Source organism: Phalacrocorax carbo, chromosome 26, assembly GCF_963921805.1.
Source record: "Phalacrocorax carbo chromosome 26, bPhaCar2.1, whole genome shotgun sequence".
NCBI classification, from domain to species: Eukaryota; Metazoa; Chordata; class Aves; order Suliformes; family Phalacrocoracidae; genus Phalacrocorax; species Phalacrocorax carbo.
Genome location: NC_087538.1, coordinates 2411153 through 2423944, shown reverse-complemented (window position 1 = coordinate 2423944; position 12792 = coordinate 2411153). Strand labels below are relative to the sequence as shown.

The 12792-nt window shown below is 49.8% G+C and overlaps 1 protein-coding gene across 1 annotated transcript in view; it reads right to left on the bottom strand.

Moving 5' to 3' along the window:
• Nucleotides 1-6723: 6723 nt before the first annotated feature.
• LOC135317482 (protein ELYS-like) overlaps nt 6724-12792 on the bottom strand; it is a 29493-nt gene continuing 23424 nt past the window's right edge. The window contains exons 23-26 of the mRNA XM_064473775.1: nt 12160-12307; nt 11953-12074; nt 10604-10792; nt 6724-6810 (exon numbers count right to left, since the gene is read on the bottom strand). Of these exons, the coding sequence (XP_064329845.1) occupies nt 6724-6810; nt 10604-10792; nt 11953-12074; nt 12160-12307 (546 nt within the window). The remainder of the gene's footprint in view (nt 6811-10603; nt 10793-11952; nt 12075-12159; nt 12308-12792) is intronic.

Here is a 12792-nt window from a genome sequence, read left to right as displayed (position 1 = left end):
AGATTGACAGAACTTTCATCCCTTTGCCGTGAATAATCTCCCGTCCACCTCCTGCGGCTCTTTTCCTTAACAAAAGGGCACTCAGGACAGGTTTGGATCTCACAGCAGAGCAAAAGCAGAATCCTTTGCTTTTCTGATGCCTACGAGATCACCAACAAAAAGGGACGCAGGGGTACTGACAGGATAAACAACACGGGAAAAAGCCCAAGACACTGGAGTCAAGTCAAGCAAGGCGGCACGAGTCAGAGAGTGAGTTTTGCATTAAAAAGCTCCAGAAAATAAATAAGAAAGAACAAGTTGAGAAATTACATGTTTGAGCAGAATCACATCCAGCCAAGTCAGTGTTCTGGGATGTCACCGTTGACTGACATGTAGTACATGAAAGTCAGATTCAAAGGCCAACAATGTTACGGGCTTACTGAAGGAAAAGCTACAGATACGGTCAGTCGCAGCTGCAGACGTGATGTCACAAACCAGGTTCACTTCAGTGCCACCAAAAGAGAGGCCTTGCTGCTGCCCCCATCTCTCCATCTGCTCCTTCCTTCTGCTCCTGTATCCATGTGCCTTCCCTTGCCCTGACCTGCACACGTTTTAGAGCTCCTCAGGAGCCACATTAACTCCCCAGGCAGACAGGGAACGCACCCACAAGAGCAGAGAGCTTTCCACCAGCTTAGAGAGTGAAACGGGGTTGCAGAGAGAGCCAGCAAGCATAAAAGCTGGCACAAGGAAGGAGGCAGGACACTGCACCGGGGAGAAGGAGAGGGGATTTGCCCATCTCCATTCTGTGGCCGTAAGCCATCCTGCTAGCTCATGCACGTGTGAAACCACACACTCACTTTGCAAGGAGAGCTGCAAGAAACCCCTTCGCTTTTAGAAAGGGCAGCACCCAAGGCACTCTCAGTCAGCTCTGGACTCCCTCGTGCACGTAGAGGCTCACTCTCGCACGGAGGGAGGCTGAGGCTGACGGGTGTCACTCTTTCACTCAGCCAGATGTGGAAGCTAAAGTGATCTCAGGGAAGCGTTACTTGGTGGTCAGAGAAGGGACACCATTGCCTGACACTGCTCGGGTCACATTGTCTAAGGAAAGAGGACAAAGAGTGGGAAGAAGCCAAAGAAGAAGAAATGGAAGAAAAACTATGCTCTGTTGAGAAAAACAGCATCCGCTTTGTTCAACAGCAGGGAAAGATCACAATTATAGAGCTTTTTGAATTACTATTAATGACTGGCTCAGTGACATTTTCCCCAGAAATACAGCCCCCAACAGCCCCGATCCCGTATCTGATGCAGACCACAGATTTCATTTCCCTTTACATGAAAAAACCCAAACCCGAGGCACATCAGCGTTTGACACTAGAGCCCCTTTACCCAGCTGCCTCCTGTGGTTATTCTCCAACACGACTATTCCTGCATGCAGGAGCTGCAGTCCCTCTCCAACGCGGCCAAGCTAGCAAAAGCTCCTCAGGTCACTCCTGAAAGTGTGCTCTGTTGCACACTGCTTGGCGTACCTGGACAGGCGGGCGCAGGCGCCGAGTGTCTCAGGGCAGAGCGCACACGCAGCCGTCCCGACAGAGGCAGAGCCCAGGGAAGACAACGTTCCCAGCGCTCCCACAGCGCTGGCCCCTCGCAGCACCAGTTCCAGAGTCACGGAGTCACAAGGGAGAGAAAGGCCTTCCGGAATCCCTGGGGGCAGCTGGTCCAGCCCCTGCGCAGGCAGGGTCCCCCAGAGCAGGCTGCCCAGGGCCAGGGCCCGGCGGCTGCTGAACCCCCAGTGCTCAAACACACCCCTTGCAAACAGCCGCCCGACGAGGGGAGCTGCGGAAACGTTGGCAGCCCACGCGACAGGCCCAGGGGTTTGGGGACTCGCTCCCACCAACTGAAGTATCCTCTCCTCCACACCAGTAAAACACCACCCCACCAGCAGGGGCTTGTCACCATTCTTCCTCCAAAGCTCTGTCCGACGGCTCACTAGGCAGAAGACACAAAGTTAAGGGAAGCCTGATTAAGTTCGTTTCACTGCCTTAAACCAGCAAACCCCAGGCATTTGGAAGCAGGAAAACGAGCTGAAGCAGGCAGGGAATGAGGAGCCGCCCTCAGCAGAGCAGGACACGGCACCGTGTGCCCAAACGCAGGTGACAGCTGCCAGCCAAGGCTGACACAGCCACCCTGACTGATGGGCCTAAGGCGGCACTTGAACCACCGCGCTCAGCCCCACACCCCAGACGGGGGGTCAGCGGTGCCGACAGGATTAAGTCCTGACTGACTCCCGACAACAGACGCTGACGCTGACTGACGGCAGCCAGCTGAGTGCGGGCAGGCGATGCTGGCCGACTGACGCTGGCCGACTCACTCTGGCCGACTGACGCACGGCTCGGGGCCTCCTTCTGCCCTCGCACCTGGGCATCACCCCTGATGGAGCTGGGCGGGCAGAGGGGTCCCTGGCGCGGCCACTCATACCTGTCGGGCAGAGCTCGGGAAGCTGGAGAGGCCCCTGACTAGCAGAGGCGCTACTTAGCGACACGGAGCCGCTACTTAACAGCAGCTGAAACATCAGTGTGCCCTCAGCACTCTGCCAGCGACGCTGAAGGACATTAACTCTATCCCAGCTACAACCGGCACAGCTCTGAAGTTTTTAACCACCTCTCCCGTGGAGAGGAGTGTGGATTAAATGCCCAGCTCCCCGTTGGCTGCAGACCACAGGAAGGCACCAGAGATGGCTCTATAATTTTGTGTGAGGGAAAGGGCTGGGGACAAACCAAACGCGTTCGATATCTAATACTGTAATCACCTGCGCAGTTAGGCTCTCTTCTCAAACTCCTCCTTCCGCCTGTCAAGAGGATTTAACTACATAAGTAAAAAGGGAAAAAAGCTTCCTGCCTTTTTTCCCTTTAAGTGAGAAGAGTCCTTTCCTGTTCAGGCTCTGCTTAAGTCTTAAATAGAACTGGTGACAAAGTAATTCCCTGATCTCCTCTTTCTGCTTTCAGAAGATCAGGTGTGATGTTTTGAAGTAACAACCATGGGAGCTGCACTTACATCCGTCACAGGAACTGTTTCCACAGCAGGCACTAACAGCGGCATCGGACATTGCATCTTCACAAATGAGACACAACAACTCATCTGGACTAGGATCACCAGAGCAGGATGAGGAGGAAGAAGAGGGCGATGGCTCCTCTGGCAAAAAGGGAGGCTTTTCCTCCTTTCCTCGCACAGGAGCTTCCCTGGAGGGGGAGAGGGCCTGGTGGGAGAGAAAAGTTTAAAGATGGCTCAAAGAAAACTTTTCCAAGCTTTGGATTTTATCAAAGGAAGAGAACAGATGGAATTCTCTCACTCCACATTAGCCTTCTGCAACGTAAGCCTTTGGTTTAAACTACTTGTCTACAGCCACAACCCTAGAAGAGGGAGGGGGGAAGAATTTTCCTTCTGCATTCGTTCGATCAACCAAGAAACCAGCTCAAACTAGAAAAATAATTTTTTGACAGCTAGAAATGAGGTGAAATTAATCCCACCTCTCCTTCACCAGACGGTAAATGTAAATGGCAGGCTCAGCACCAAGTTAGTCTCCAATCAAGTTAGTCGCTGAGTAATTACATTTTAGAAATGGAAGAAGTCTATGTTACACCTTCTACAAAAGGGGATCCATGGCAGCACAACAGAAGTGCTACCAAGTGCATTTTAAAACAGCCACTCCTCTCAGCACACAGTAGTATTTTCTTAATTTACAGCCACGGGAAAACTTCTGTGTGTTCCACACATGGGATTTCATAAAAGTCAGAGGGAGGAAATCTCAGTCCAGTGGCAATCTGTTAAATTTTGCAAGGAGCCTTTGCAACATCAAACAGAACCAAAACAGCCTTTCCAAGAGAACAACTCCACTGCAAACACCACTGAAATCTTTTGCAGAAATACAGCTTCTTAGCACAGCACAAGTTTCACCAACTTCCAGGGGCACGAACAGGAGGACCACCCTACTGTAGCATTAGAAAGCATCACAGATTTTCAGGTTAAGCCGCAATGACAATGCTTCCTCCCCTGTAACTACAGACGCTGGCCAGTTCGGTTGCATTGCCACTCACGCTTCTGCGCATGGTTTCTCTTGTTCACTTCTTGATCGGTCCAATTCATTCCATACTCACGCAGCAAGAGTTGGCATTGCATATTTCCCACTGCTTGTCAGCACAGCACCCTTTGTGCTGGGATCTTTCACCTCCACCATGAAACTCCATGGAATTCCTGTGCTCTTTTTCACTCTGGGAACAGGCTCAAAATTTTGGTCCTGTTAAGAAAAGAAATGCAGACTTAGCTCATCTTAAGAACCACATTTAAAATTACATTTCCATGATTATTTGAAGCAGCAAAAGCCTCTCACCCTCTCATTTTACCCAGCATAAGTGTTTCTCAACTAAAGTACTCATTTGCCTCAGTGACTATAGCCGGGATGTTCCAAAGGCTTAAGCAGTGTTTTGGACTCGCTCGACATTCTTTGGCTTAACTTCAGGTTCCCTAAGGGCGAAATATCCCTCAGCGCACCTTCCACTCAGAGAAGGGGCACAAACCCGCTCCTCCTCCAAAGCGCAGTGCAGAGTGAGAGCTTAATTCCCTGCTCTGAATCAGTCACTGGGGAAACTTCTATTCACCACCTGTGTACGAAGGTTGAATTCAGACCTCACGCACACACTTTCAATGAGTGACGTTAAATGGCATGAATAGTCAACCAGAGGCTTGTGTAACGTTCTTCCTAGAAAGGCTGGACTAGGTGATCCCTGAGGTCCCTTCCAAGCTGTGATTCTGTGATAATTACATCACGCAAATATTCAATAGGTGGGGTCAACAGAAACATCTTGGTTTTATACAAAATAACTGTGAACTGCCATTAAAAAGAGTTGAAAACGGAAAAATTTCCAGTAGTATTGAAATATATAAAAATATGCATGCAAGTTCACAGAGAAAGATTGATGAACATATTTAATGTCTATGACCTGGAAAAAAAGAACATTTCTCATTTATTATTCCAGGTGTCCCTTGAATTTTGAAGGGCTTTGCAACATTGCCTTAAAACCTCTCGATTTCAGATGTACTAAAATACACTCTCGATTTCAGATGTACTAAAATACACTCTCGATTTCAGATGTACTGAAATACACTCAGCAGTGTTTATTGAGGATGCAGACTCAAGGGCAGTTGTTCCACAAGGAGAAAGGGTAACTCTCACCTTGTTCCTTTTCCAGCCGATTGAATGATATTATGCCCCAAGCCCCAGTTAAGCTTACACTAGGAAAACATTCTCAGAGAGACACGCGACTCACTGCCTATTATGTCTTCAGTTGTTCAAAAGCGTAGAACCAAATTTCACAATGTCAGCGGAACAGCTCTCCGCAAGACGTCACTAAATTGCTCAGAAGGGAGATTAAAACTCTTCCTTGCAAAATGCTCTTGTGCTTTAGGCCCTAACGTAGTCGAAGAATTCAAAGGCGCAGTTGTATCAGATGCTGAGGAAAAACCATCTACATGCAGAAGCTGATTCCTCACGCCAGTGAATCGTTCCTGCTCTATATGTTTAGGAAAGCACATACAACATGACCGCATTACTGACTCAAAAGCTCTTGAAAATGTGCCTTTGGAGAGGAACACCCAGAGCTGAGAAAGACACCTTCGTTCCATTGCAAGTCTTACCAGAAGATTCAGCTTCCCTTCCCTAGGTACTTTTTGTACCTAGTTCTGTTAAAAAGGAAGCCTGATCAAGTATTTGGAAGCTTCATGCTCCATATGCCACCCTTTCTGGCACATGGCAAAACAGGCCTATGTTCTCTCACGGCAGGCACAGCCACTCTCATTTTGTGGTTTTTCAGAAGCAATCAAGAAACTAGGGAAGCTCCCTCTTGGAGTCTGGCATTATACAGTCTAGCATCGACCAGTACTGAGGCACAACCGTTCATGAACTATTAATTACTTCTTGTATTTTCTCAGGAAGCAGTTATTATATGGCCTGCAGGCAAGAGTCTAACTTGACAGCTAACATGAGAGCAAGACAATGAAGAAATATTCAAAGGGAAGCTTTTGTGCATCCTTTTTACAAAAACCCTTAATTAAATTTGGTTTTGCTGCTTTACGGCTCAACAATAATTGGCAAGCTTTCCAGTGATTTATTCCTACCACACCATGACCCACGTTCTGCTTTGAAAAGCATACAGAAATATCTGTCTTCAAAAACAAAACAAAAGCCAAAACACAAACCCCACACTTAAGACCAAGAGCTGAGTTGGCTTTCAGAAGAAAGCTAATGGTGCCTCCAACACCAGAAGCACCTGAGGCTGCAGTGCTTTTCCAGGGGGAGAGAGGGGCTTGTCAAGAGAGAGGCAAGGCTTCCACCCTCCCTACGCCTACCCACAGCCCAAAGCAGGTACACGCAGAGCAAACGAGAAGGGGATGCGTTTGCTTTGCCTTTCATTGACTTTAATTCCTTCTTACTAAAACTAAGTCTTCCCTCCCACTACAGGATTTTTGCTTTTTTGGGGGGCCCCTGGGTGGGGCCCAGGAGGAGCGGGAGTGGGCGGCCCTGCAGGGGTCACTGGGCCAGCTGCAGGTTTTTGTGCAGAGGGAGGCCAACATGGACATAGCCAACGACTACGGCTGCCCATGACCCACCGGCCCAGCACCATCCCCTGCTTGTGAGCTGCCTTCTCCTCTCTAGCATTTGACTACTGACAGAGTAGTGCCACAGCGAAGGCCTCATTCAACAGCTTCCTTCTGGCTGCCCTGCGAGGTCTTTAGACCTATCGTGGTCAAGACAGTCTTACCCTGCTCTACCTCATTTGGCTGCAAGTAAAGGAAAGGAAGAATCAGCTACCAGAAGCTTCAGCAAAGAGTTGGGCCAGGTCTTCTAGCCTGCTTCCACAGTCACAAGACCCAATTGTGTTGGTATTACGTCTTGTTGCCTTCTCTAGAAAGCCACTGAAACAGAACGGCCTCCCTGTCACTACTCGCTACCAGCAACAACAGAGTCCTCAGACGGACCAGGATTTCGAGTCTTTCACCAGCAGGCCAGGAGTAGTGCCTACTACAGGATGTGGCCATTGTATGCACTTGCAGTCCAGACACTCAAGCTGGTTTTAGCTTCAACTGCGGCGGTTGTAGCCGCTGAAACTTAAATCCAAAAGGAAGGAGAAAAAGAACAGCTGCCCAGGCATATGCTGTTTGGAAGTTAAAGCAGAAGAAAGGCCGGCGTGGCACGCGCTCAAGGACAGGGCTGCCTATAGCCCTTTGGCAGGGAAGCTGCTCCCCAGCTAAGCACATTTCTTCTCCTCTCCTACAATTCCCCTCCCTCTATATCCATGTACCTACACCTGGAAGGTCTGACTGTGATTCAGCACTGCCCAGAAATTGAACTGTCCCAGGAGCGTTCCCTGCTCCTCAGGTTCTTGTGCTCCCTAAGGGCCCCCGCGACCTCACGCCCTGGACCTCTGCAGGCACCTTTTCCACTCTGCTTCCGTGCCACGCTGACAGTTTGCACACTGACTGGGAAGACACAGACTGCAGGACCAAGTGACCCTGTTAGAGGCTTGTGCAGAGGACCTGGGGCACTCCGGGGGAGAAAATACTAATTAAAATTCATTAAAAGAGTTGGGTGTTGCCTTTGCAGCACCTCTCGCTGCCTGCGGGCATTTGCTCAGCGGGAGGGAGTGTGGGGTTGTTAATGCAGCCCCTGCCCACCCCGTGGGTGGCTGAGCTGGGCCGGGCATAGCTTACATACAGAACAGTGTATTTTTTCTGTAAAATACTACTATTCTATACTTATAAATATTAAAGTATGTATAAACAAGTATTTCATGTTATAAGATTTGTATTATGTCTATGTATAATATAAATTACATACATACACATAAATACATATGTACCTACATATCCCACCACAGAATCCACAGAGGGAAAGGGAAGAGGGGTGTCAGGAGGGACTGGGGTGCGGAAGAGGGGTGACATGATCCCAGGGGCCCAGGACTCACCGCAGTTCCTGCTCTCTGCACTGCCACGCACATGGCACAGCTCAGGCACTTCTGTCTCTCTCGGTCTGTCCATCCCTCCCTCCCTCGCTGCCTCCCTCCCTCTGCTGCAGCCCCGCTCACTCGACTGCCTTCCACCTCAGGGAATCCACGGGTGCCTCACAGCTTGTGAGCTTGCCGGGCGGCCATGTTGCCCCGGCCCCAGCCCCTGCCCCAGGCCTACAGCTCCCAGCACGCCCCGGGGCGCGCCTTCCCGCCGCCCGACCCTGGGCGGGAACCGCCCCCCCGCAGGCCCCGAGAGCAGCAGGGCCGGCCGAGCGGGGGATACAGGCGGGAGAGAGGGGACAGGCGGCAGCACAGAGGGGAACCAGGCGGCCAGGACGCGGTGACAGAGGAAGGAGAAGGCCAGGGAGCGGGGGAGAGAGGTGTGGGGAAAGGAAAACATAGCAACAGGCTGCAGGACAGACAGACAGGAGTCAGGAAATACAGGCGGGGAGTCAGGCAGAGAAGAAAGAGAAAGGGAAAAAAGAGTCATGGGAATTGGGGAGAGAGCAAAAATAGAAATTCTGGGCGACTGCCCGATTTCTTGATCAATCCCCAGCGACTGCATTACTGGGAGCCTCAAGAAATGTGCTGCCTGCAACATCCCTGTTCTGGGCCCTCTCCTGCACCCTCATATTGGTGACAAGCATCGCCTTGCAGAGTGGCCAGGGCTGGGGAAAACAAGCCCAGCTGAGGGGGAAAAAAATCATCCAGCTTTTTTTTTGTTGGTCTCCTTGTTGGTTTTGCCTTTAAAAAAACCTGAGGCTTTTCGCCATTGGCAATAGCATTTCACCCAGGAGGAGGTGGTCTGTGGTGGAAATTTTGGCCCCTTACCACCTGACTAATGTAGATTGCCTTGTGTTCTCCCTAGCCCGTCTTCTGTGAGCAAGGTCTCTCAGCTCTCCCGTAGGAGACAGGTACAATTGAGAACAAGTGCCCGCATTTCAGATGTTACCACCCTCGTTGCTCTCCAGCCTGGCAGGGGGAGGAGGAGCCACAGCCAGGCAAGCTGAAGAAGGAGGGGGATGAGGCAAAGCTGGGCTCACAAACCCTGTGGCAAAACAACCCCACCCCTATCTGCAGCCAGTTTCTGAGGCAAAAGCAAGGCAGAAGACTGCTGCCCTGGAAGCAGTCATGCTGCGGTGACTTTGCCTCATTAGATGTCTGAGCAAGAGGACAAGCCTGAGAGCATTTTTTGTCTGTGCCCCGTACAGCTGTAAGCCAAGCAGCCAGCTTAGCCATGCTCATGGTGATAACTCCCTAAATGAATACTTGCAAGGCTCTGAAATACAAACAAGCATCTTCCTACCTTATAACCGAAGCAGTAGCACACGTGCACCCCTGATTTCCAAGCAGGCAGTGGATGGTCCCAACCGGCAGTAAGGAGAAAAGGCAAGCTTTTATTATCCGTTGTTACTGTGTTTGGAGATCAGGGCGTGCTAAGGCAGCAGGAAAGGCTTAGTCTGGCCAGTCACAAGAGACTTGCTTTTCAGACTTAGCCAAAAGAAAACGGGTACGTCGAGGAAGAAGTTCCCCTCTAGCCCGCGGGGGATTTGCTGCTGCACAGGTTGAATGTGAGCCTGCTTTCCAGCACTTTCTCCTGTGACTGTTTTTTGCAGAAAGAGAGGCAGGAGGGACCAGGCGCTGCATATACTGATGTCCTGGATGGTTGTGTTGTTTGCTGAGTCAGTCTTCCAGATCAGAGGAGCAACAGGTAAAGCCTGAAGGTTTTACAGGCAGCATTGTCTTGGCAGGAACCTTGCGAGCGCCAGCAGACACAACCACTGCGGGCACAAGAGGAGACCTCCGAGAAGTGGGCAGCTTGGGCGTCTGCTCAGCAGGTCTTGGCTGAGCTTGTTCCCTTGGTCTTTAATAGCCTTTGCTATTCAAGTGAGAATAGCAGTGAGAGCGAGTGAGTCAGGAGGAGAAGGTAACACCTGAGAATTTTAACAAGATAATAAACAATGCTTGGGCCAGAGAGGAGGCTATTAGCAATGACTGCCCCATTGACAGGAACCTCCTAAAAGAATACAAATCAGTAGAACTTCAAGGACTGACAGTGGGAACATCCTGCTACAAAGAAGGGTGTGAAGGGAAGGCCCCAACTTAGTCAGCAGTGATCAAAGGGAACTTCTGGCCCCAGAAGGCCCTGAAAAACTGCACATTTGCCCACGCAGAGTCACTGGGGGAAAGGTAATTCCAACAGCGGGAGATAGTGACCCCCGACTCAACTGAGGGATGAAAGGGCTGACCCCCATCCCACTCCTCTTGAGCATGCGCAGTGAATTAAAATCACACTGTACCTTTAAACTTAAGCGGCGGAGATAGAGACCCATGGAAGAAGGGGGTGCCCAGCCAGGTCAATGATTATGTATTAGAGAGGTGCGGTGTGTTAACTTCCATGTGTGAATGTCAGAAAGGAACTATGGCAGGTGTGCACGCTTGGAGGAATCATCCCCTGTTTGTTACATTTACATGAATGTTAATAATGGGAGATAAACTAACTGACTGACCCACAACTGTGTATTACTGACAGCTGCTTCCAGTTGGTTCTTTGACTCAAGGCTTACCTGGCCCACATCACTGTTGGATCCTGCGGAGATGAGCGTGCCGTTCTCGTCCTTCAGGAAGCTGCTATGAGACCAATAGGCTAGATCAGAAGCAAAGCTTTTCCTGTGCCCTGGATTCCTAGGGTCATCTACGCTTGTGCTGTCGGTGTTCACAGAAATCACACACCTCCCTCCTGCATCCTTCTCTCTCTGTCCATTAACATTACAATTGCAGCGTCAAACTACCAGCAATCAGGCTTTCGCTAATAACTCATGGTCTAGTCTGGGTTTAAACCAAGTTCAAGAGCAAGGCACACCACACCGATGGCTGCTGTGGGGTGAGTCTGCTCTTGAACCACGCCGGGTGATGCACGGCCCAGGAGTGAGTGACCTGAACCAACAGGCACATCAGGCACTGTCACCTGCATTTTTCCCTCTGCCTCACGTATGGGTCACCCACACAGCTCAGTGCATTGGAAAACGCTTTTTATTTGAGGAACAGCTGTAATTCAGAAGGAACCGCAGAACATTTCTCTCTGAGCATCTCAAAGGCACTCGTTATCGTGACTGCTTTGGTGAGAACAGCATTCCTGCGATGGAAACCTGCAAGTTTTGCACAGAAGACAAAAGTACCAACAACATAAGAAACAAATGCAAACTTACTACGAGAAATTCTATTATTTCATAGCATTTTCCGACTGGCCTAGGCTAAGAGGTTACAAGCATTGCCTAACAACTCACAAGAGGCTATGGGCTGGCTTCTGCCTGGAGCTTGCTTCTTCCCCACCAGAAGCTATTTATGGTTGGTTACATGGGAAGGGATGAATTGCAGCAAATAAATGGAGTGCGCTGACAACCCTGAGAGTCATCTTCCATGAGAAGGGGTTCTGATGGGGGATTAAACTACTTAGTTATCTGCAGCCTTATTTGCACGCCGGGCATGTCCTTATAGTATGATCTGCCCAAGGTCTTGGTCTTTTCTCATGGCAAAAGGACAGCAGAGAAGGGCAGTAACTGACCTTCATTGCCCTCAAGGCCAAATATACCAGAACTGGGGTTGATTTGGCCACACCACCTGTAGGAAAATCATCTGACAGCTACTGGCCTCTTTCCTGCTCTTTATCGTTCTGCCTATTTTTAAGTAAAAGAGGCAGAAACAAAGCAGAAATGTGTCAGCAAGTGGGAAGAGATCACTATTTGATCACACAATCAAGTCTAGCAAGATGTGTACACCAATAGCTTGATGGTAATCAGGGTTTTAGTTTTAGCCATCTTAAATTCTCTGAACACATTTACCATAATATAAACACATGTATTTTGCATAGCAAACATTATCATAACAGAAAAACTCTCTCTCAACTGGGTTTCTGCTCGTTTCCTACCCATAACTCTCTAACTTTGGCCAACACACGACTGCTGAAAGGTGCCCTTGGATCCACATTTCCTGCATTAGCTGGTTTTGTTACTGTTGAGATTGGCTTTGGTCTTGCAGCTGTAAAGCACGAGGGAAAAACGATCAGCCTTGTGCAATCAAAGCGATGGTTAGTTGTGCGTTATATTCCCCCCCTAAAAATTACCTTCTCTTGGTCCGGACGAAGGCAGATGGTAAGGCTTGGCTCTCTCTACAGCCAGCTGCCTCTGACCTCTAGGAAGGGTCTTGCCGTGCTGGGCTGAGAGAGAATTTCTGGCAACTGCTCTCTGTCTCCAGCGAGGAGCACAGTCGTTCTGATGAACGAGAAGCGTAAAGCAAGAAGTTAAATGTTACAAGAAGTTCATAGCACGGAGCTGTCGGTGCTATTTCGAATTAGGGAATACGTTTCCTCTACAGGTGCAGTAAAATACACCCCCTGCACGGAGCGGCAGCCAGTTCTGCCCATCAGCACACACCAGCTTCACCCGGAATTTTTAGCCAAGCGGAAGGAAGACTAGAATAATAGCAGAACCTACAACTTTAAGTTAAAACCATGCCGGCACCCTGCAGAACCTCATTCTGACACGCTTGTCAGCACCCACAAGCTTCACATGGCTGACAAAATAGTGCCTTTCCCTTGTTTTTCCTGAAACGCCACTGCCCGAGGTGACTGAATCTCCAGGGCAGCGGCGGGTTACTTTGGACAAAAGGAAGCGAGGATTAAAATGAGGAAGAGAAAGCTGCCTACACACCCCTTCCCCCGGGATGGAAGCTTTCAAACACAGGACCTCAACCTTCC